Source organism: Prosopis cineraria, unplaced genomic scaffold, assembly GCF_029017545.1.
Source record: "Prosopis cineraria cultivar Desert tree isolate PC_DT_omini unplaced genomic scaffold, ASM2901754v1 PC3, whole genome shotgun sequence".
Taxonomy (NCBI): Eukaryota; Viridiplantae; Streptophyta; class Magnoliopsida; order Fabales; family Fabaceae; genus Prosopis; species Prosopis cineraria.
Genome location: NW_026555334.1, coordinates 44088882 through 44112812, shown reverse-complemented (window position 1 = coordinate 44112812; position 23931 = coordinate 44088882). Strand labels below are relative to the sequence as shown.

At 33.4% G+C, this 23931-nt stretch overlaps 3 protein-coding genes across 3 annotated transcripts; all 3 read left to right on the top strand.

Annotated features, from left to right (window-relative positions):
• The first annotated feature begins 8558 nt into the window (after positions 1–8558).
• On the top strand, positions 8559–11270 carry LOC129305093 (uncharacterized). The gene is made up of 6 exons (XM_054945012.1): positions 8559–8716; positions 8797–9018; positions 9484–9795; positions 10046–10207; positions 10901–10984; positions 11055–11270. Exons 1-6 carry the CDS (start codon positions 8687–8689, stop codon positions 11160–11162), a joined length of 918 nt encoding a protein of 305 aa, XP_054800987.1. The 5' UTR covers positions 8559–8686; the 3' UTR covers positions 11163–11270.
• A 3889-nt stretch (positions 11271–15159) lies between these two features.
• LOC129306604 (probable aspartic proteinase GIP2) lies at positions 15160–16809 on the top strand. The gene has a single exon (XM_054947278.1). The coding sequence runs from the start codon at positions 15218–15220 to the stop codon at positions 16517–16519; it is 1302 nt and encodes a 433-aa protein (XP_054803253.1). The 5' UTR covers positions 15160–15217; the 3' UTR covers positions 16520–16809.
• A 3256-nt stretch (positions 16810–20065) lies between these two features.
• Positions 20066–21875, top strand: LOC129306605 (small nuclear ribonucleoprotein SmD1a-like). Its single transcript, XM_054947279.1, has 4 exons — positions 20066–20218; positions 20323–20399; positions 21120–21311; positions 21426–21875. The coding sequence occupies exons 1-4, from the start codon at positions 20070–20072 to the stop codon at positions 21485–21487; spliced, it is 480 nt and encodes a 159-aa protein (XP_054803254.1). The 5' UTR covers positions 20066–20069; the 3' UTR covers positions 21488–21875.
• Positions 21876–23931: the final 2056 nt, after the last annotated feature.

The following is a 23931-nucleotide window of genomic DNA, read 5'->3' as shown; positions in this document are numbered from 1 at the left end:
TGGTTTTGTGTAAAGTTTTCCTCCCCCTTGTATTTTATGAAATTTGGGGTTGAGGGTGATTTAGAGATTTATCTATTTTTGGTTGTGTATGATGTGTTGCATGAGTTTGTTAGAGTTCACTGAGGGTGGCTAGATAGTCGGGATAGGCTTTTAACACTTGTGGTTGAGTTAGGACACTAATGTAGTGTGTTTTGTGTAGAAAAAAGTGATAAAATGGGTTTTAATTTTTGTAAAATATGAATTTAAGTGTGAAACCGGTGCTATTAATTAGAGCTAGCATTATACAAATGGGCTACAAGTCAACCTATAGGCCAACTCATATAGGTTGGCATTTTGACAAGTTGGGTTAGGCCAGCCTATCAAATAAAATGGGATGAAAAACTCAACTCAACCCGTTGACTGGCAAACTGGCCCTTAAAACACACATAAATATTTAAAAAAAATATAAAATTTATATAACATAAACTTATATACATTTAAAATTGTTCTTCTTGGACTGTAACAAGTTTTAATATCCATACATATTTACGTACTTTAATAACTCTTTCTTTTTTATTTTTTTCTTTAATTTTTATTTTTATATAAACTATAATGTGTGCACTTTGTTTTTTACTTTATTAAAATACAATAAATTTACAAGCTATCCTCAAATTACTCCCTTACTCATAGACACTTAGTCAAGTTAAAGAATAATGATATAAATGCAATTTCTCAATTCTTTCCAAAATACTTAATCTACCTCATTCTTATTATTCTAATTATTATTACAATTATTTAGACAATAATTATTCCTTGAGTCTGAATCTATACGTGTTCTCAACTAGTTAGCTAAGATTATTTTTATATTATATAAAATAAGCTCAACAATTCTTTTTTACCCCTTATTTATTAACCTTAACTAAGAGTTAGGCACTTAGCTATATCTATACACATATTTGCTTGATCTTGATTATTGTTATATTTCAAACTTAGGGTTCATACAAATCTGGAGTCAAGAAATTTAGCGGCTAGCTTTGATTCATGTTCATAATAATTAATTCAACTTATACATGGAATTGATCTAATCAGATGGTCTAAAAAAACAAAGTTAGGAAGCTTAATCCATGCTAAAGTAGTCTCATGTCTTGGCAATTTTTTTTAAAAAGTGAGCTAAACGGGCTAACCCGCTACCCACAAGTTAGCTGGTTAGCCCGTTTAGCTCGCATACTTTCATAGTTCGGGCCAACCTAACCCGTTTTCTAAAAGGGGCTCATTTTGCCAACCCAACCCATAAAAATTATAGGCTAACAAGCTGGCTCGTTGGATTAAGCACCTTTGCTAGGCTCTAAATATAGTTAAGAGAAAGCTCCGTGTAGACACCAAAACCACCCCAATCAGGCGTCGGATAGAGATTTAAAATGTGTCAAAAGTTTGCTCCCACTGTTGTGAAATGACAACAGCTGTTGCTGTCAAATTCGTATAATGCGCCTTGGAAGCATGGCACAGAGGCGAGTAAGCCGCGACACATATGCACTTAGCCGCGGTGCCTGATACATTTTTCTGCATAAACATAGTTTTGAGTTTCAAAACTCAATGTTTTAGGTCCCTAATGATTTTTAAGCTTTCTCATTGTTTTAAAACTCTGATTTGAACATAACAAGTATTTGTTAAAGGTTATTATTGTTGAAATTTTAAGACCCTATGATAAATGATTTGAGAATTGTTTTCATTTATAAAATTTTTACAAACTTAATGATCCATTGAGGGTTTAATCCCTTGATTATCTTGACATTGGAGTTAATTGTGGTTCGATAAGAAAAACCTTACAGTACTTGTGGAGTGCCATGTGGCATTGTAGGCCCCACATAATGTTCGTTGATTGAAGTTAATGTCGAGTTATTAGATGCTTTATGTTTGAAAGTTGAGAATTTATTTCCCACTACTTGATAGTTTAGACTACCAGATGCTTCAGAAAAAATAGTACATAACTAAATTTGTTATTTTACCCAAAAATATAAGGTATTCAGTGAGGGATTGGGTGTTTAAAATGTGAAGTATTTTTAATGTTTTAAGGTGTAACTAATTTGTTTTTTTAAGCGCCCATAATAAATAAGTTACTTTTTGTATTTATTTTAAAGAGAAACACCCTATTAAATAAGAATAAATATAAAAAAATGGTATTAACTTGAAAATAATTAATTACTTTACTGAGAGGTGGGTTAAAAATACTTTACATTTTTGAATGAGTGAGTATATAATTAATATATCAATCATCCAAAGACATAATTTTTACTTCTTTCAATCTTATTTTTAAGTCACTTTCAATATATCTCACTCAAATCAAAGAAAACCTTAAATTTCATTAATTTTATATTGAAATTTAATAAGTTCTCACCTTTATCCCTAAAAGAACAAAAAGATTATTTCAATAATTTTTTAGCATTTAATAAGGATAAAAAGATAAATATGAACATAAAAATATTGAAGTATTCTATAAATAGAATAAAAATTGATCTTCTCCCTAGCCCTAAAAATAGGGCAAGAGAAGCATAGTCAAAGGATTTAATCGTTCTAGCATAACACAAATACTCCCCACCTCCTACATCATAAGACAATATTAGAGGAATTTTTTATTTTAAAATATAAGATAATTTAATAAAATTAAGATTTCATTGATGATAGAGAGAATTAAAATGATATTATCGCATATTGATTAATTGTGTAGGAGCATTTTTAAAAGTTTACAGTTTTATTTTTTAAAAAATAACTAATGAGACTCACTTTTTATGAGTTAAGGTATAATTTTGTGTCTAAATTATTTTTAAAGGAGCAATATTAAATAAGGGATAATATTATTATGATAAATAATTTAAGAATAATATTTATTCTTTAAAAATAATTTAGAGACTAAATTAGATCTTTATGCCTTTTTTTTAAGCTGATTTAGGTGAACGACATCGCGTAAGATAAGGGCGCACGGGCAAGTGATCGGTAGTTTAAAAGCTTTGAACACGGAAAGAGTGGCACCAAGCAAATTATACTCATGCCTACAAATGGAGCAATCATGCTTATCATTTTGTGAGGCCCACAAAGCCATTTGCTACACTACACTTGTACCCACTAATTTGAAATCAAGGGAAATGACCTGTTGACACTGCACGTGACCTTCTCTCTGTTTCCGCACCGCCATCACATCAAACCTGAAATCTTTAAAGTGAACTTCAGAAAAAAAATCATCGACGCACTGTCTTGGGATTAGAAAATACAAATAGCAACACAAACACCAGCACGGTTCTAATTATTATAATGATTCCCGTGGTGCATCGAACATAGATCTTTACTTTTGGAGAGAAAGGCAAGGGGCGTGTTGATGATCAGCCGGAAGGCGCTAAAAGCAATGGATAGAATCTGCAAGGAAAATAACTGACGCGCCAAATGATTAGTGTTCTGTCAATCATTTGAGTGAAGCCGCTGTGGAGCAGCTAGCTAGCCCTCGTTTTATGTCATTTCCGTTGGGAGTGAAATCCAATTTCAGGCATGCGGGGGTAGATGTGACACCAGAGTCGCCATGCAGTACTGATTGAAGACGATAATGGATGATGATTATGATATCATTACCAGATTTTATTCCTCTGAATGAGACGTACAATAAATCTGGTTTTCCCTTACTCCTCCTTTTCCCCAAATTCGGGTTCTCAATCTTCCTCGCACCATTACTTATTATTGGTGCCAACTCACCTTTTGCGTTCTTGTACATCCATCCACCCCCTAGCTGCCTTAATGCTATGCTTAGCAATTGAATTAGGAAACAGGCGGACTTGGTTCATAAATTCTTAAGCTCGATTTTTTATTTTTTATCTTTTTTTAAACCTGTCTTTTATTTGAAAGATTCAAGTTTCAAGGTCAGGCCAACAAACTTTATTATAAAAAAATTAAAATTAAAATAAATTAAAATTAAGTGCTATAAATTAATTAAAATATTTTAAAATTTTAAAAAATAAAATCCTCTTAATTTTTAAAAATTAAACAACACACATTTTAAATTTTAGTAATAAAATTTAAATTTTAATTAGAAATAGTTCATTTTTTATAAATACAAAAAATAATAATTATAGAAAAAATAAAAATATTAAAAATTTTATCCTGTACACTGATATTTATTAAATTATATTAAATTAATTTAAAATTAATAATAATATAGCACATGTAGGATCAAAATTTCAAGCCAGCAAGTCCTTCTTGTTGAAATATAGCCACCCAAGTTCGAGTCCTCTTTTATAGGGCTTATCAAGGCCATGTCCTTAAGCTTGGTTATTTTAAAAAAATTTAATTTTTAAAACCCAAATTCTTATTTAAATAAGGCTTTTAGGCTCGGCCGTTCTTCCCAACTCTGCTTGGCAGGGGAGAAAAGTGAGTGGGAGGGAAAAGTAAGAAGAAAATGCATTTTTCCTTGCTTGGGTAAGGAGAGAGAAGTGGGAAGAAAATAATATGTGAGGGGAAAATCTTTCCAAACATGATAAAATTTTAGAGAGAAAATTTCATTTTTAAATTTATGTGTGAATTTTTTTTATTGCCACCTTTTGCTTTTCTTTATTTTTATCATGATATTTGCAGCGTGTTTACCTTTCGATTATGAACTTTTGTTAAAATAGCAATATATTTAATTTTTAGACTAATTAGACAAATGCTAATTTTAAATTTTTAGATTAATTTTTAATTAAATACCTTATATTTATTAAATTATAATATATTTAATAATTTAATAAACAAATTTTAAATTGAATAAAATCTTTTTTGTTAGTATTGGATAAAATAATTTTTAATTATACTTTTGTTCAGTCAATAATATATGATAAAAATTATTATATATAATATATCAAAATATTAAATTTTGTTATATAAATATTTTTACAAATAATAAGATTATTGTTGTATATATAAAATCAACAACTTTTCTTTCCTTTTTGTTTTCTCTCGCTTAACCAAGTACAATGAAAAAAATTACATTTTTCCACTATTTCTCTCCTCTCATTTTTTTCTCTTCCCATTTTCTCTTTTTTCTATTTACATTTCCCTACTCTTTCTCTCTTTTCATTTTCTTTTATTTTTATTTTTTTCTGCGAGTCAAGCACAGCGTGAACTCATTAGCCAAGCTTTTTATTTTGATCTACACAGCACTAAAGTCTGGGAAGTGAATTAAAAATAATAATCACCAGGAAAAATTCTTAACTTATGTCCACGTCACATCCGCATTACTGGGAATACTTTTTTTTTTGGGGGGGGGGGGGGAGATAATTAATATGCTTTCCCCTGGTCTGTAGCTGTCTTTCCCAGGAACATGTGCTGTTATAGGTTTGACCAGATCTTCACGAAGGACATAATTCTTAACCAAACGAAGAGCGATTTCGAAGATTTCGTAGTCCTGAGAGTGAAAGGGGGAAAATATCTGAACAGTTTGCCGACAAAGTCAAATCGAGGCATGAAAGTGAACACCGCTGAGTCGTTACCCTCCGAACCTAGCTAGTTTAGGTTAGGCTCTAGCTATTCTAGCAACCCAGTTCTAGAAGCTGGAGATGGAACCAAAACATGATATGGATGATGATAAAATACCCACGATGAGTCAGGCTCGTCATTGCGATACTTGATTTAATAAAATTTATATGGAGTTAAATTAGCCATCTATCATAAATAGTATCCTTTCATTTGATAAAATTTATATGGAGTTAAATCAGCCATCTATCATAAATAGTATCCTTTCATTTGATCTTCATGCATTTTCTCATCCTTTAAAATTCCCTTTTTACATTTTATTGGATCTTGTATGACCTTTTTTTTTATTCATTTAATATTTCTTAAAATAATTGACTTGAAAAGTCTTTTATGTAAAAATTTGATTTTTCACATTGATCTTTTTTACTTTCCCCAAATAGTTAATGTACAACAACAACAACAACAAGCCTTTATCTCATTAGGTAGGGTCGGCTACATGAATTGCAAGACGCCATTGTGTTTTATCATTTATTAAGCTTTTAGAAATATTATTAATTAAGAGATCGCGTTCAATAACTTCCAAGAGTGTTCTCTTAGGCCTTCCTCTACCTCTTTTAATCGGACTTAAAGTTATATGTTCCACTCTTCTCATTTGTGCCTCCCTTGGTCTTCTTTGTACATGCCCAAACTATCTCAACCGATTTTCTACTATTTTTTCCTCAATAGGTGCCACCCTCACTTTTTCGCGTACGTACTCATTTCGAATTTTATCTTTACGTGTATGTCCGCACATCCATCATAACATTCTCATCTCTGCTACTCCAACTTTATGCTCTTGCTATCCCGTTAGAGCCCAGCATTCACTACTATATAACATTGCCGGTCTGATAGCAATGCGATAAAACTTTCCTTTAAGTTTATTAGACACCTTACGATCTTAAATAACTCCTTTAGCTTTTCTCTAATTAAACCACCCAGCTTGAATTCTATGTGAAATATCTCCACTGATTTCGCCATCATTTTGAATAATAGCTCTCAAATATCTAAACTTTTTCACTTGAGGTATAATTTGACCTCCCAATTTCACTTCAAATTATTATTGAATAGTCCTTTACCAAATTTATAATATAAATATTCAGTCTTACTTCTACTAAGACGAAAAACTTTTGACTCTGATGTCCTCCTTCATAACTCAAGTTTGCAATTAACCTCTTCTCTTGTCTCTGCTATAAGAACTATATCATCCGCGAAGAGCATACATTTCAGAATTTTCTCTTGAATATGTTCCGTCAAAACATTTAAGATCAAGTTGAATAAATAAAGACTCAGAGATGATCCCTGATGTAGTCTAATCTTTATAGAAAAATCCTTTGTTTGACCACTAGGCGTTTTTATACTAGTTTTTACCCCCCTCATACATATCTTGCATGGCTTTAATATAAGCAATCCGTATTCCCTTTTTTTTCCAACGCTTTCCAAAGCATTTCTCTTGATTTACGGTCATAAGCTTTTTCTGAATTAATAAAAACCATGTGTAGATCTTTATCTTTACAACGATACTTTTCCATTAATCCCCTTAGTAGATAAATCGCCTCTATAGTTGATCTACCTGGCATAAAACTAAACTAATTCTTAGAAATACTTGTCTCCAATCTTAACCTGTGCTCAATTACTTTCTCCCACAATTTCATTGTGTGGTTCATGAGTTTAATCCCTCTATAGTTAGTATAATTCTGAATATCTTCTTTATTTTTATAAATAAGAATTAATGTACTTCTCCTCCACTCATCAGGCATTTTCTTGGACCGTAAAATCACATTAAATAACTTAGTTAACCATCTTACCCCTTCTTCACCTAAACATTTCCACGCTTCAATAGATATACAATCAGGTCCGTTGGTTATACCATTTGTCATTTTCTTAAGAGCTTCATTTATCTCCTTATCACGTATTATTCGATAGAATGACAAATTTTATTCTCCTTCACCAATTACTAAATCCTCCAAGTTACTAGATGAACCTTCTCCATCATTGAAAAGTTTAGAAAAGTAAGTCTCCCATCTATTTTTAATTTCATCATCTGTAACTAAAATTCTTCCCTCTTCATCCCGAATAGTTAATGTAAAAAATTCAAAATAACCTATGCAAAAAATCATTCCTACAATAGTGTCTCCATACATTTGTAATAAAATTTTTAAATGTTGGAAACATATCATTTTTTTAAAAATAATTATTATATTTATTGTGCAATCAATACAAAAAAAAAATATACCCTTCTATCTTTATATATAAAATATTTTTAATTAAATCTAGCATACTAATAAAAGTTTATTGTTTAGTTTAAAGTACATGAAACTATAATAATTTTTCAATTCTACCTCTAATAATGTCATAACTAATGTCATGATGGCAAGTAAAAATATACGATTAATATCCTCTACATTTTCAAAACAATAAGGATAAAATTATTTAATTATTTAAAAATATTATAACACTTTTTATATTTAAATACAAAATAAACTTATAGAAAACAACATATCTACAGGGATGAATGCAGTAATTAGCAAGAATAATATTAAAGAAGGCTTTCTTTTATCAATTGCCCACAACAAACCCTCCAACGGACGATGATCGAACCAAATCAATCAAACAGATGAAAACGACCAATAAAAGATTCGTTTATGCCAGTTCTTCTGGTAAAAGACCCATAAAGGATTGAGCACATCATCTTTGGTGTTTCCAACCTTATGCTTGGATTGATAGCGCATGCATGAGCCTGAGCTTGAGCCCAGGTAAGAACAAGTCAGACATAAGTCATCCTTTGAAAACAGAATTATTAAAAAATTAAATTGAATTAAATCTTGTAATTTTGAGACAAAGCATAATGAAGGAAAGTGACGGGCAATTGTCAAAGAACATGTTTTCTGGAATTTCTAGGTTTTATTAAGAATCCAGATACAAGCCCATTTATTTTCTTGGTTTTTTTTTTTTTGAATAGAAGCCAAGCCCAGAACACGAGGGAGCCTGAAGACTCCAAGCCATCTTTCCTCTCGGGCACGAATCCGGATCCGGTGCCGAACAACGAGAGACAGACCGCCGTGGAAAGCTGTGCCCCAAAAGACATGTTGTATTATTTATCAAGGGCGGCTCGGGGACGGGAGGGTGTTTTGGGGTTGATTGTCCCTTCATTCGATCATCGAAACATCTTCCTCCGTCAATGGCAAAGAAACCCGTCAAATATTCGGTGGTTTGTTTCTTACTTCACTGTGTTTTATGTGTGTTTGTCATGCATCATTGTGAATGGCTCCTCTCTGTATTGATAAATAGGTGGACGCGTTCACCGAGTCACCTTTCAAGGGAAACCCCGCAGCAGTCTGTCTACTAGAGGAAGAGAGGGATGAGAATTGGTTGCAAGCGATAGCCGCTGAGTTCAATATCTCGGAGACCTGTTACTTGACTCGAATTGCTGGGTTGGAGGGCCCCGCCCACTTGATCAATGCTAGCTCTAAACCTCGTTTCCGTCTTAGATGGTTCACTCCCGTCTGCGAGGTAAGATTTCTAAAACAATTTAATTACTGAATATATCTCTGTAAAATAGCTCTTCTTGGATTGTATATGAGGATTTGATATGGCTTTGAAGACTGGATTCAGGTAAGATTCCTAAATGGTCTTATGCGGTTAACGATTCCTCTGTCGCGTAGCAGTAATCTGAGTTTATTCGTGAGTCAATTTAGGAATGGCCTTGAAGACTGAATTTATTCATGATAATTGATGGCTTTCGATTCAACAAGTATTATGTGGCATTCTCAGAGCTACATGATTCATTTACCATGTGCTAGGGGAAAGACTGGAAGTTGACATGTAACTTGGCCAACAGTGTTTTATTCAAGTTTGTTTCTGGATTTTGTTTAAGCCAAAACCGTTAAAAAATCAAGCATGATTTGTGGCATGTCTGTCACTCATAAAGTACTTGATGAGGAGTTCAGCGTTAACAAAATTGGTGCTCTTTCGTAGGTTAAACTTTGTGGCCATGCTACATTAGCTGCTGCACACACTCTCTTTTCTTCTGGTTTAGTGGCTTCCAATATCGTTGAATTCGTGACATTATCTGGAGTATTGACTGCAAAAAAAATACCAGAGATCGGTATCACAAGTGCCTCTGTCTTGGAAAATGGTGAAAATCAAGACAGATACGACATTGAATTAAACTTTCCTGCTGACCCTCCTACAGAATTTCATTCTATTGAGACTTCACAAATTTCGGCAGTGTTAGAGGGTGCTTCCATAGTTGAAATAAAAAGGACATCCATCGGAGATGACCTATTGGTAATTTCTAAATTTGTTCTCTTCCTTTCTTTGATGGCATATTAATCATAGTTCTATCATTTTCCCATATTACAACGCCTGCTTATGACAATGGCTTAATACTACCATAACTTCAAAGTGTTGACTTTTGTTGACTGCGAAAAATACATGTCCCATGATACTCCAAGTCTAACTAGGAAACGAGTTCAATGTGTGTGAGTAGTTATTGTATATCGAACATGTCTGGTTTTAGGCTTCTCATGTCTTGTAGGTTGAAGTCACGTCTGGGAAATCTGTCATAGAACTTAAGCCGCAAGTTGATGCTATAGTAAAATGTCCTGGAAGAGGGTTGATTGTCACTTCCATTGCTCCTTCGGACTCAGGATTTGACTTCTACAGCAGATTCTTCTGCCCAGAAAACGGAATCAATGAGGTAAATAGCTGAGATATAACCATATGACTATAATGGTTCTAGTCTGTCGTGGTTTATTTTATGCTCAAATAAAGATGCATTTTTTCTGGTGCATTATTTCTCAAATCCCCCTCTCCCATTTTGATTTACCGCCTCATAGATGCTGCTCTGCTGTTTGTCACACGGCTGGCACCTTGTCTGATTTTGGCTTGTGCTAGCGTTAAACATGTTTAATTCAAATTTTGAATCAAACTATGCAATAATTTTCTACCTAATACTACAATGTCTAGTACAGTGTCTTGTGATCTCTGTAAGTTACCTCACTTAATGCGATAAAGCTGATTTTCTATTAAATAGGAAGGGTTGTTTCACAAAATATATTTCTAAATAATTGCTCCATAGATCCTATGTCTATCTATATGAAGAAGAAATTATGTAACGAGGGGATTCTTATTTGTACAAATGGTACTTGGAACTTGGAACAAGTATGAAGAAATTTCTTTATATTTTGAGTTGTTCTGCCACATTGGTTGCTCAAGACTTGATTAAAAAAAAAAAAAACAGAGAGAGATAACTTCTTATGGACTTGTTGAGCATGGTTAATCTACCAGAAGGGGAAAATACTATAGAAAGCAAAACCGAACGTCCATTAAATTTCTAGATAATAAAACAAAAGTAATGAGATAATGGTGGGTCGCTTTCATTTCCTTTCAGGATCCTGTTACTGGGAGTGTACATTGTGCTTTAGCATCTTATTGGAGCAAGAAACTTGGGAAGCTTGATTTCAATGCCTATCAGGTACTCTTTATCCGCTAGTTTGGGGTTATCTTTGTGATTGTTGTTTTGACTCTTTATATTATATGAGCAGGCATCGCCAAGGGGCGGGGTTCTCAATATTCATCTTGATGAGCAGAACCAAAGGGTGCTATTGCGGGGGAAAGCTGTTACAGTGATGGAAGGATGTATTGTAGTTTAGTCCTGCTTTGGCAAATATAATTAACATGAATAATTGTAGTGGATGACAAGACCCACTGATGCCGACAAAAATCAATAGATACTGCAACTATGTGGATCGCAATTATAACTATTGGTAAATTAAGGTTAATCTCATAGAAAAGTAACTAAAATAGCAGCTAGCAGCTAGGTGTTAAATTTTTAAATTTATTCACGTTAAGTTAATAAAAATTGAGTGATTTTAGAATAATTCAGATGAAAATATTAAAAGTTCATAGTTAAAATAACTTTCCATCTATAAGCAAGTTAAATTCAATTAAGAGAAGAGAAGAGCATTCTAGAGTTTTAATTTTTTATTTACTTTCTAACTTTCTCATTACCATATTAATTGTCTTCAAATTTGGTTTTAATAATCAAGGAATTTAAACTAATTCAAAGTATCTTCTGACTATTACGAACCCTAATTAATTCAATTAAAGTAAAACATTACTTATTAAATTGCATTAGAGACTGTAACATATAGGATTACTTAGATTCATTAGATATATTCGTGTTTTAATGGCAAAATTAGCTAAACTAATTTCAAGTTACAATTTTTGAAGATTTAATTTGAGTTTTTTCTTTCAAGGTTTAATTTAAATGTCCAAATCTCACTTAGTAGTAATCAAAAATTAAATAAGAACAAATAATTAAAACTTCACTCCTCAACAATTAAATGATAAATTAAAAGTTATTTGCACAAATAGGTTTATAGTCCTCTATAACAACAAGTATTTAGCTCCACATAGCTTACATGAAAACAATGATAGCATCAATAACTTTAGAATTCATAAGCACAAGAAAGAACAAGAAGAAGAAAAATTGATTAATCATTATTGTAGATGTATTTTCTTAACTTTCTCTTCAACCTAAAGCTTCAAAACTCTAAAGCTTGCTCTCCTAAGGTTGCCTTCAATTGTAGTAGCTGAAAGATGATTGCTGTGGTTGAGAAAAACAAATTTTGTAGGGTTTTTTCACATAGAAAATGAAATTGTGCATTTTTAGATTTTTGACTGACATCATGGCACTCCTTATGTGGTATCAGGCACCCGTGAGTAATTATGATAACAATTTTGATTGTGCAATGATACTTTTGCTGTTTGTGCCTTGGCATTCGAAACAACTTTTCTTTTATTCCTCTCAGTTTCTTACTTTAACTTTTCATACTCCACCTACCAACACTTAATAGTTATAAGTATAATATTTACTTACTTCAATATTTGTAATTTTAAATAATTTTTTAAAAAATATTACAATAAATTCATATGATATTCTTAGTCAATTTCTCTTTATAAAAGTAAGAAAATGCTTTTCTTTTTCATTGATGACTTTTAAAATATAATAAAAAATATGTCAATTATGACACAATAGCATTTATCACACATTGCAACTGAGTTTAAATTCTTAAACTCTTATGATGCTATTGAATGTTGACAAGTATGATGGACTTTCTTCACAGAATATTTCAAATAGGGGAGGACTAGTACCAGAATTGAGAAGGCTAACGGTCGAAGTGAATTTAGGAGAAGTCCTCGTAGTTCAAGTGATGGCCTTGATAATCTTGGGGATAATGGCCTGTTCCACAACTCACAAGAATAAAGTGGGTAAAGATCAAACCATTCTGGTGCATGTCCTTGTCGTCCTCATAGTGTTGCAGTTACTCATAGTAAAACTCGACTCCCCCCCTTCCAGGCTTCCACACTCCACCCCACGCCCCAACCCTGTCATGGCTAATTTTTTGTTCAACTATTCATAAATCAACCAGCATGAATTTCCACTCATCCTCCCTACACCTTAGCATCTTGTTCCAAGTACTATCATGTTTTAAATAGGATTATAGATCTCTTAAAGTTAAAGAATTTATTTATTTCTTGGGGCTTGTCTTTTTAAGGGAAAAGAAATGTAAGTTTTTATGTCTTGGGAAGAAATTAAAAAGAAAAAAATGTTCCCACTAGTTCTATTTACATAACGCCTTAAAAATATTTTAACTTTTCACACGAATTAAAAAAAACTTTAAATTTTTTTGATTCTATTTTAAATTTTAATAAATTTTTATTTTTACTTTTAACGAAAATTTTTAATAATTTTTTTTGCATTAAATAAGAATAGAAAGATAAAGATGAGTATAAAAAAAATAAAGTGTCATGCAAATATAATTCAAATTAATTTTTTATATCTTATAAATAAAATTCTTGTATATCTAAACTTTCGACCATGATGAGCTAGATTCGTCCTATGGTTTTTCTTTGGGCCCCCCCCCCCCCCCCCCCTCAAAAACAAAAAAATAATTAAGGCCCTGCTGTCTTCTGATCAGAAGAAGAAAGGCGCACGAAAGAGGCACCAGTAGAAGTTGTCTTTAATTAGCATTTGGTTTTAAGCTCTGCCTTTAATTACGGCCTATAATAAATTAGAGCGACGTCGCTTTGTGCACCTGCATCGTTTCTTTTTGGTCAAAAGCAACGTGCCATAGACTCAGTGGCCGCATAATGCTTTTTCGGCCAGCAGTGACTACACATAAACAGTGGACTATCCAAGATGAACTGCCCATATAATCAAAGAGGTTTATGCATGTATAATATGTTATAAAATCAAACTAAATAAAATAATAATTTAATATTTATTATATTTTATATTATGATCGGTTTATAAACACCTTATAATTTTTTAAATTTTTAATAATAAATTCATTATATATTAATAATAAATTTTTATATATTAATTATAAATTTTTTATATGTCAACGTAAATTGGCCATGCTTTTAAATTTTTAAAAAGTTAATCTATATTTTTTGGGTCATTCGGATCTTTTCATCTAGCTGTCCTTTTGAAAGTCGGAGGTTGGGCTTCAACGTTTTTATCCCCCAACAGATTCAACGTTTTGAATCAGATATTCCTACTTGCGTGCACAACTTACAGAAGCAGAACCTTATTATATATACACATATATTTCTTCTTTCTGGTACAAGTTTTTTTTTTTTTAAATAATAAACTCTTTCTTAATATCAGTCTTTATCGATTTCTCATTCTCTAAGCGTGTATCAAGAGAAATCTAGACAGTCCAACTTCATCTGCTAATCAACAATTCGTGCTAGTACTCTAGCTTGGTCCCGCTAGATCAACCAATTATTAGTTTAAAATGTATGTAAAATTCAATCCATTGACTATCACAAGCTGTATTTTGTTTAAATATGCACAAGAAGTGGATAAGATATGCACAAATCTTCGTTCGTGGAGGGGGCGGCCATGGCTGGCTAACTTAATTCTAGATGAAAGGCACTGTCTTCTCTCCCTTCTTGCAATCTTTGGTGATACCACTCCTGCAACCTCACAACAGCTAACACTATATATAGATTTACGCTACTTATCATGAAATATTGCCAGAGATGTATGATCTGCCCATTAACAAAAACCAAACTTTATTATCAAGTTGATTTTTGGCGGTATGTATCTATGTATGCATAACTTCAACATTTGTCCAGATGCTTTAAAACTTCACCTGGCACTTCTAAAATAGAACCTTTTACTTCTAATTTTAATTTTCTCTTGCCTTTTCTTCAACGGGATAGCAAATGTTGCATTCATAGAACAAGTTAACTGAAAAATATTACTAAATTTGAAGGAGCATTTATTTATACAAAGACAAGATATTGTTTGAATGTCAACTATCGAAATCAAATGGCGGGGGGGCCCAGTTTCTGGTCGTTACTTGCCGGATGAGTCGAGCCTGCTTTGTCTGACTGAAAAATAACATTTAGTATGATGATAAAAATTTAGATCCCTCAGCGTCTTGATCCTCGATGAGCATTGCGCGTAGCCCACGGTTTGACTAGAACGCACGTCATCGTCTGTGCACCGCATCACTTTGTCATGATATTCAAAAGAGGCGCAATTGACCATGCGGAATAAATATTATCATTATTGTTATTATTTTTATTTTTATATATTATAAATAGAGGATCCACTCCATGATCTCATTTTTCAGATCAGATGAATTAGACAATTAGCTTGCTTCCCATACTCCTAGCTGCTCCACTCCACATGGCTTCCAGGTTCCAATACCTCCTCCTTCTCCTGCTCTTCATTGCGCCTTCTTCTTTTGCTCAATCCTCTTTCAGACCCAAAGCCCTCGTAATACCTGTCACTAAAGATGCCGCCACTCTACAATACGTTACTCGAATTCACCAGAGAAACCCACTCGTCCCCGTCAACCTCGTCGTTGATCTCGGTGGCCAATTCCTCTGGGTCGACTGCGACCAACACTACACCTCCTCCACCTACCGACCTGCACGCTGCAACTCCGCCCAATGCTCCCTCGCGGACGCCTCCGGATGCGGCGAATGCTTTTCGCCTCCCAGGCCGGGTTGCAACAACAATACCTGCGGCGTGATGCCGGACAACACTATTACCGGCACCGCCACCGGCGGCGAGGTCGCCCAAGACGTCGTGTCGATCCAGTCCACTAACGGCTTCAACCAGGGTCGAAACGCCACTGTTTCCCGCTTCATATTCTCATGTGCACCCACTTTCTTATTGAATGGCCTCGCTAGCGGAGTATCGGGAATGGCCGGTCTCGGCAGAACCAAAATAGCTTGTCCTTCTCAATTCGCTTCTGCTTTTAGCTTTCACAGGAAATTCGCCGTTTGCCTTGCCTCAAGTTCAAAAGGTGTTGTTTTCTTCGGAGACGGCCCTTACGTTTTCCTTCCGAACGTGGACGCCGCTCAGTCGCTCACTTACACGCCACTCATTGTCAACCCCGTAAGCACGGCTTCCGCTTTCACACAAGGACAGCCTTCGTCTGAGTATTTCATCGGCGTCAAATCCATCAAGATCGACCAAAAAGTTGTCCCCAGTATCAACAAAACTCTGCTATCCATAAACGAGGAAGGCTTTGGTGGGACCAAAATAAGTACGGTGAACCCGTACACGGTTTTGGAGGCCTCGATCTTCAAGGCGGTGACGGAGGCATTTATCAGTGCTTCGGCTGCTAGGAACATCACCAGGGTGGGTGGCGTGGCTCCATTCGAAGTGTGTTTCAGTAAGGACAACGTGGGGAGCACGCGGTTGGGTGCGGCGGTGCCGACCATCGAGCTTGTGCTTCAGAATAATGTGAGTTGGTTCATTTTCGGAGCGAACTCGATGGTGGAAGTGAAGGACGATGTGCTGTGTCTTGGGGTAGTGAATGGAGGTGATGATCCAAGGACTTCAATAGTAATAGGTGGGTATCAGTTGGAGAACAATCTTCTGCAGTTCGATTTAGCTTCTTCTAGATTAGGATTCAGCTCTTTGCTCTTTGGAAGGATGACTACATGTGCAAACTTCAACTTCACCTCCGCCCCATGACCCGCCCTTTCCGCCCCACGATCAGGATTCGACTTTGAATAAAACGCATGCGGATTTATCTTCCCTTGTTCTGGTATTAAAATAATTAAATTTCTGTCTATCAATAAGTGTCTAGATTCTAGAACCCCCATGTTTATACACTTCTCTGATATAAGCAGCTGTTCTCTGTGCATTCGAAGTGCAGGGTTCAAGTGTGAAGGGCAAAAACGAGTAAGATGTCCTCTTCTATGATTGATTAATTAATGGAACCACTTGTATTTTATTTTACCAATATACTCCTCTCTGACTAATTCACCGGTTAGCTAAATCATTAGTATTATTTGAGAAAAATATAAACTTCTTAATTTATTTTTTAATTGCGTCATTTTTTAAAAAATATACATCTCTTTTATATGTAATCTCTTACTTTATCCATTGAAAATTATAAAAGAGTAAAATTAAAATATGTAAAATATACATCAATTTTTTCAAAGAAAGAATTGTCTTTATATACGATATAATATGAAAAGAGTGCTTGTCTAAATAGTACCAAGTTTTGTGGGATTCTGATTCGTAATTGCCTTTTTTTTTTTTTTTTGTGATTTTCCTAGTCACTTGCCTGCCAACTTCTTCATTGTGGGTACGTGTTACTTTCGACGGATCAAATACATTTTTGCATAGGAAGATAAATTTCTATTGAAAAAAAAAAAAATTTGTGGAATCATATTCATCAAAATGAGCTAGTTTCTTGTAACACAGTAAATCAAGGCATGAATAATTGCTAGAAGAGGTATACATATTTAACATTCAAATTGTCCTTATCATTTATTAAAAATAAATTATTTAAAATATCTTATGTATAAATTTGCAGCTAGTATAGTTAAAATGATTATTTACCATTGATAGGTTAAAACACACCAAACAACTTTACTTGCAACCTTTATCTCTGCAGCAATGCGTACAAGGATTGTCTTACAATTTTCATTTAATGTATCCCAAAAAAAAAAAAAAAACACACACACACACACACAGAGGAACACACACGAGAAAGACAAATAAAGTTTATAATATAAAATGTTAATGAGTAAAAATGTCGTGAAACTTTTTTTAAGAACACTTTTTTCAGATCATTTTTGCTTAGAAGTTTAAAAAAGATAGCATTTATGTCCCATTGTTAAATATTGAAAATGTTAACTATTAAATTAAAATTTGATTAAGGATATTTTTATATTTTATTCTCCTTCGTTCCACATTTAGTCTCTAATTTTATTATTCGGTGAATTTTTTAACTTTTCTTCCTCCAACAAATGAAAATAAAGGATGGCAAAATAGTAAAAATATCCTAGTCAAACTTTACCTTAACAGTCAATGTTTCCAATATTTAATGGTGGGACAAAAACACTTTCTTTTTGAAACATTTTGAAACAAAAATGTTCCAAAAAAAGTTTAGAATGCCAAGCGTCCATGGAGAAAAAGTTACATAACATTTTTTCCTTTAACCCTATATAAAAGATTTTAGGATTAAGGTGTCAAAACACTCATCAAATGATTAATTAAGAGCATCTAATAGCTTAAAGTGAGAAAAAAAGACAAAAATATCTATAATATTATCATAGTTGGTGCAAAAGTGATCAAACCATTAACTTGCCCTATTGCCATTAGTTTTTGTTGTTAAATGCTGACTGTGCTATTGGTTATGCTTGCCACATGTTAATATTTGCTAACATTGACTAAAAAATGGGCAAAAATACCCATAAAGTTATTGGCTATAAGCATTTAATAACATAAAGAGAGAAAAGGGCAAGAGCACTCATAAAATTACTTTATTAGATATAATAGTGATCAATTTGTCAAAATTTATGTCACGTAAGTTCTTTTTATAGCTACATATTCTACCCCCTCCCTCTCCCCTCGTTTTTTTTTGTTTACAAAATCTAAGATTCAATACAATGAGATGGATTGCGCACAATTAAAAATTGAGAACGAAGAAGCTGTGGCTCACTATAGAAAATACAAGCACTTCATGAAGACAGTTATCAATGCTCGTAACACCTTTGTGACTATGCACACCTCCTATACCATATAGTTTAAGAATATTGGCACAATCTTAAGTGATTTCATTCATAATGAAGCTTGAAATCCTCAAATAGTTTCATGTGCTATTGTAAAGAAGCAAGCGATTTGACTTGTTGATTAGTCAAAATTTTTTTTTTACACAATATTCATATGATAATCGATCAATCTTCATAAAATTTCACTTGAAAATGTTTTTGTTTATGTCAACGAAAAAATAATCAATTTCTATTTAGGTGTCAGCTAAACGATTAACATTTTGAGTTATTTAATGGATTGGTCACTATTGCATCTATTAAAGTAACATTATGGGTATTATCACTTTTTTCTCACTTTAACCTACTAGATGCTTCTAACTAATGATTTTTTTGGGTATTTTTTTTTCTCCTTTTTTAGTCAGTGTTAACAAATAATAACACGTGACAAGTACAGTCAATATTTAATATATGAAGCTAACAACGTCAAGGCAAGTTAACAATTTAGATATTTTTGCACTAACTTTGATAACGTTATAGATAGTTTTACTTTTTTTCTCACTTTAGGTCATTGGATACTCCTAGCTGACCGCTTGGTGTGTATTTTGCACCTTAACCTAAGATTTTATTCTCAAAGTCATTAAAGTTTTATTATAAACATTAATTCAAAAAGCTTTATTACATGGAAGAATTTCAACTAAGGATAAGAGATGTGATTTAATTACTAGTGGGTCCAAAAAAATCTAAAACTTTAGTTTAGGTCAAGAGGATTGAAGTGAAAATAATTTTAACATGAAAAGGCTAAAATACCCTTCACTTGTTAATTTTATTCAAGTTGCAAAATTATTAGTTGTTAATTTTCTTACTTCACTTGTTAATTTGTCAATATGAATTGTAAATTACATCAATTGACCTATCAATAATTATACAAGACTTGACATTAATTATTCAATCATAAACAACAACATCAATTGTTAAAATGTTAACTTTACTTGTTAATTTATTAATATCAGTTATAAATTATTGACATTGCTTGTTAATTTACTAATAACATTCCTAAAAACTTAATAATGATGGAGTATAATGATATCATATAATTTATGTAACTGACCCCACCTAGTGGGATAAAGCTTGTTATTATTGTTGTTGTTGTTGTATTGACAAGTCATGTAATTAACAACTAATATTAGTAAATTAATAAATAAAGTTAGTAAATTAATAACTGATGCTGCTATTTGTCTAACAAACTGATGTAATTTATAATTTATATTGATAAATTAACAAGTGAAATAAAAAATAATAACTAATAATTTTATATCTTAAACAAAATTAATAAATGAAGTGCATTTTAGTTTTCTTTCACAATTGAAATTATTTTCATTTTAATTTTCTTAGACTAAGTCAAACTTTTAAATTTTTTTAAAACTGACTAGTAAATAAATTACATTCTTTGTCCTTAGTTGAAATTCTCCATTATTACATCAATCATAAAAATTGATTTTTAATTAAAGATTAAATTATTAATGTACCATCTAAAAAAACCACGAAACGCTGTCGTTCGTTCCATCCCCCTTGCACCTGTCGTCGGCGAGTTGCGATCAAAAGACCGCATCTCCCGCTGCAGCGTGCTGAAGCTCATCGTCCTCGTCACAGCCACCATGAAGCTCGTCAGGTCTCACCCTCTCTTAAGTCTTCCTACATGTCTGTAACGAGTGTAATGTTTCTTTTCCATTATTCTTATTAGAAGCTGAAAGCTCTACTTGAAAATACGAGCAGGTTTTTGATGAAATTAAACAACGAAACTGTATCCATCGAGCTCAAGAACGGCACTGTTGTTCATGGAACTGTTACAGGTTTCTTCTCTTTACTCTCTCTCCCTCATCACTTTCAATTTTCCCTAATTTGACGGCTTATGATTTTACGGGAGGCCTTTTTAAACCCTAGACTTTTGTGATTCGTGTTTATTGTGATAAATACCTATATTTTGTGGTAGAGATTTTTTTCTGCGCATGGAAGCAGCATTTGTTCATAATAAAATAGTGACGATGACAAATTGCAGGATCCAGTGGCTTTGCATTCGGTCCATATATTTTAAACATTTACCGAAAGTTAAAAATCTTGAGGCTATGTTTGAGGATTGAGGGTTTATGAGAGAATGGAATGGAATGGCAAGTGAGGCACTCAAACACTGGGATTTTGGATGGTAGGGAACGGTTTAAAAGTCATCCCTTGATATTCCACTCCATTATTGGAAAAATTCCCAAACAATGATCCAATTCACTTTAACTATTACATTCCATCCCTTGCGATCTATTCAATGGCACTTCTTCTGGGAATCTCTGTAGCTCTTATCATGAGGCTAATTGTAAAGCATGGAATCCCCAATGTCGTGTCATATTCAGAACTTGGGAAGCTTCTATTTTATGAGATATCAGATGCATGCTGACGGACTTCAAAGGCACTAAATAAGTAGATGTCATTGTGTTGTAGGTGACGAGTGAAGTGCTTGACCTAGTCTCTGAATTATGGCTCCAGCTGACTAGTTGACCTCTGGATTTCTTGCTTTATGACAGGTGTGGACATCAGTATGAATACACATTTAAAAACAGTCAAATTGACATTGAAGGGGAAAAACCCTGTGACTCTGGATCATCTCAGTGTAAGGGGAAACAATATCCGTTATTACATCCTTCCTGACAGCTTGAATCTGGAGACTTTACTGGTTGAGGAGACACCCAGGGTGAAACCCAAGAAGCCAACTGCTGGTACTGTATATTATTTGATCACAACATATTTAATTGAGACACTTGCTATTGAGTAAGCTTATGGTAGCTGGTATTCAGCGAGTTATGGTTTTCAAATGTCCATTTTGTTTCCAGGGAAACCCTTGGGGCGAGGTCGTGGCCGAGGTCGTGGACGTGGTCGTGGTCGAGGCCGTTGAAAACCTATTTTGTAGTTAGAATTTGTGGTGAGTAGCAGGGATATCAAAGGAGTGTTAATGCTAATTCCTGGTGTTGAATTTGTCAATCTTGTTATTTTTAATGGTGAAAAAGGGAAGGGGGGGGGTCGTTCTGTTTTCTTTGAAGTCTTTTCTGTGTTCTAGTGGGTAATTCCTTCCCAGTGACCTGCAATTGTTGAGTAAATGGGGAAACATCTCGCAGAGTTGGGAGAGGGTTGCCCATACAACGACAGCATGACACTGAATGACTTGCCGAGAGAGTAATTGTGATGCTAACAAAACGCTAGTTAAACTGTCTGCAATTTGGAGATAACTTGTCATTGGAGACCCCATGGATTCTTTCAATTACATATTCATTCATCTCCTTACAGATTTGCATGTCGGCTCCGTAATTATTTAAATTATTCGTCTCATCATTTCCCTTTTTATCCCTGGTTGTTTTATGCGCAAAGACACCACTTAATGCTATCATTATATATGTAGGTGACACCTAGAGAGCACCCTCCGCTTTCCTACTCATGCTTTCGCACGCTGCATTTTCTCTTACATTTGACTCCGACTGTTTATCTCCCCACGCCCCCCCCCCCTTTTTTTTCCTTTTAAATATCCAACTTAAGGGCATTTGGATCCTGAACAACTTCTTAAGCGTCATCGGGAAAATGATGATTCAGCTATAATCTATTTAAAAGGATAGGTCCTTGGAGTCTAGTCTGGAACTCTTTGTGGATACGATTATATAAAGAGTGGGATTTTTGGAGCGGCATTACTGTGTTGATGACATTATGGCACCGCGTTTTGTGATGTGACGAGCGTCAAGCTATTGTTGCTCTAACTAGCTGGTCTAATGGAACATTCATGAGGCTTTGCTTCTCCCTAACGAATAATTTAATGACCCAACTCAACGATCCAGGAGATCTTGAGCTTATTTGATTGGGAACCAGCTTCAATGCTCAATTGGAATGTCCTTAAAACTGGACCGGTTTAAAGTTCGACAGTTCATGTTTAATATTATTTTATTTATATATTTTTTAAAAACTTTTCGTTTTAAATGATGTAAAGTCTAAAACAAACATAATATTGTAACTGCCACTCTATTAGATGTTTTTAAAAAATTGATCAAAAAAAATCCTAGATCTAGATGATTTATATCTCATCACAGCACTGGAACTGCGATGAATAGCCAAATCAAACCTGACTTGATTGACTGCGCGGAGTGTGAAGGAAATGTTGCTCTGAACATAATTTCAAAGTGCTTATGAATTCCATATCACTCCAGAATCTACAACCCAAAGCAAACAACAGAGGGTGCCGTACCAGTTTTATTTTCCATGTTTATACAAAACTATAAGTATATGGTGGATTATGTATTTATTTTTTTATAAAAATGATCATTGCACACCAAATATTTATATTAAATAGTCAGATCATGACTCATTGTCAATGATCTTACGTGATGGGACCATGCTGGGTGTGGGTGTTGGTAAGCAGGCCAAGTCGTGCAGGCATCATCACGACAGGAAACCTGGCCGTGCCTGACCAATGTTAATTTAAGTTTGGCGTGATAAATGAGAAATTAAACCAAGTAGAAAAAATAATTCCATACATTTAATTGATTAAAAGAATGACATTCTCCATACAAAATATATTTTCTTAAAAGTGTTATATATTAATAAAAATAACATTCTTCAAGGTTCTGTATATTCGATAATTATGTTTTTTTTTTTGCATAAAAATATATTGAAGAGGAGAATAACAATGAGATGTCGGAAATGTTTTTGGGGTGTGGGAACTCGTGAAAAGTCATGACCTCTTGTCTCTTTTGATACGTCAAGGGAGATTAATCCCAATTCCCACACCCATGGGAGATTAATGCGGATCAGCTGTCATCCTATGCGTTCCAGGAATTTTAGCCCCCTGCTTTTATGAGATGGACCATTAAATTCTGTTAATAAATCTAAACCATTTTTCAAGAATGTTCAAAAGTACTTCATCTTATCTAAATTATAAAACATTTTTTTAACTCATATTGATTTAAAATATAAAACACTTGATAGGTCTTGAATTTTTTTTTTATTTTACCGTTATATTTATTAAATTGGTTTGTTGTGCAGTACTTATTACATTTTTCTTATTATACATGATAGTTAAAATTTTATTAATCTACAAAGAGGATCACGCTTTCTCATACTATAATACTTTATTAAAAAATATTATCTCTCCCATTTAATTTATTATTGACAATTGGGGAAATGGGTAAAAAGGAAAACTTGTGATATTTTTAAATGAAAATAAGGATATAACTGAATTTTATTGATATTCAAATTATAATTAAAAATGTTTTATATTTTGGATTGGAGGGAGTATAAGATTTTTAATGTTTCAAGGTGTAATTATTATATTTTTTTAAAAAGTTTTTCTAATAAAAA

Excerpts from the sequence above, each read along its gene's own strand:
- LOC129305093 (XM_054945012.1), top strand. The coding sequence starts at position 8,687 with ATGGCAAAGAAACCCGTCAAATATTCGGTG. Across the intron at positions 10,208-10,900 it reads CAGAAAACGGAATCAATGAG|GATCCTGTTACTGGGAGTGT; the intron begins GTAAATAGCTGA and ends ATTTCCTTTCAG. Across the intron at positions 10,985-11,054 it reads TTGATTTCAATGCCTATCAG|GCATCGCCAAGGGGCGGGGT; the intron begins GTACTCTTTATC and ends TTATATGAGCAG.
- LOC129306604 (XM_054947278.1), top strand. The coding sequence starts at position 15,218 with ATGGCTTCCAGGTTCCAATACCTCCTCCTTCTCCTGCTCTTCATTGCG.
- LOC129306605 (XM_054947279.1), top strand. The coding sequence starts at position 20,070 with ATGTACCATCTAAAAAAACCACGAAACGCTGTCGTTCGTTCCATCCCC. Across the intron at positions 20,219-20,322 it reads GCCACCATGAAGCTCGTCAG|GTTTTTGATGAAATTAAACA; the intron begins GTCTCACCCTCT and ends AAATACGAGCAG. Across the intron at positions 20,400-21,119 it reads TGTTCATGGAACTGTTACAG|GTGTGGACATCAGTATGAAT; the intron begins GTTTCTTCTCTT and ends GCTTTATGACAG.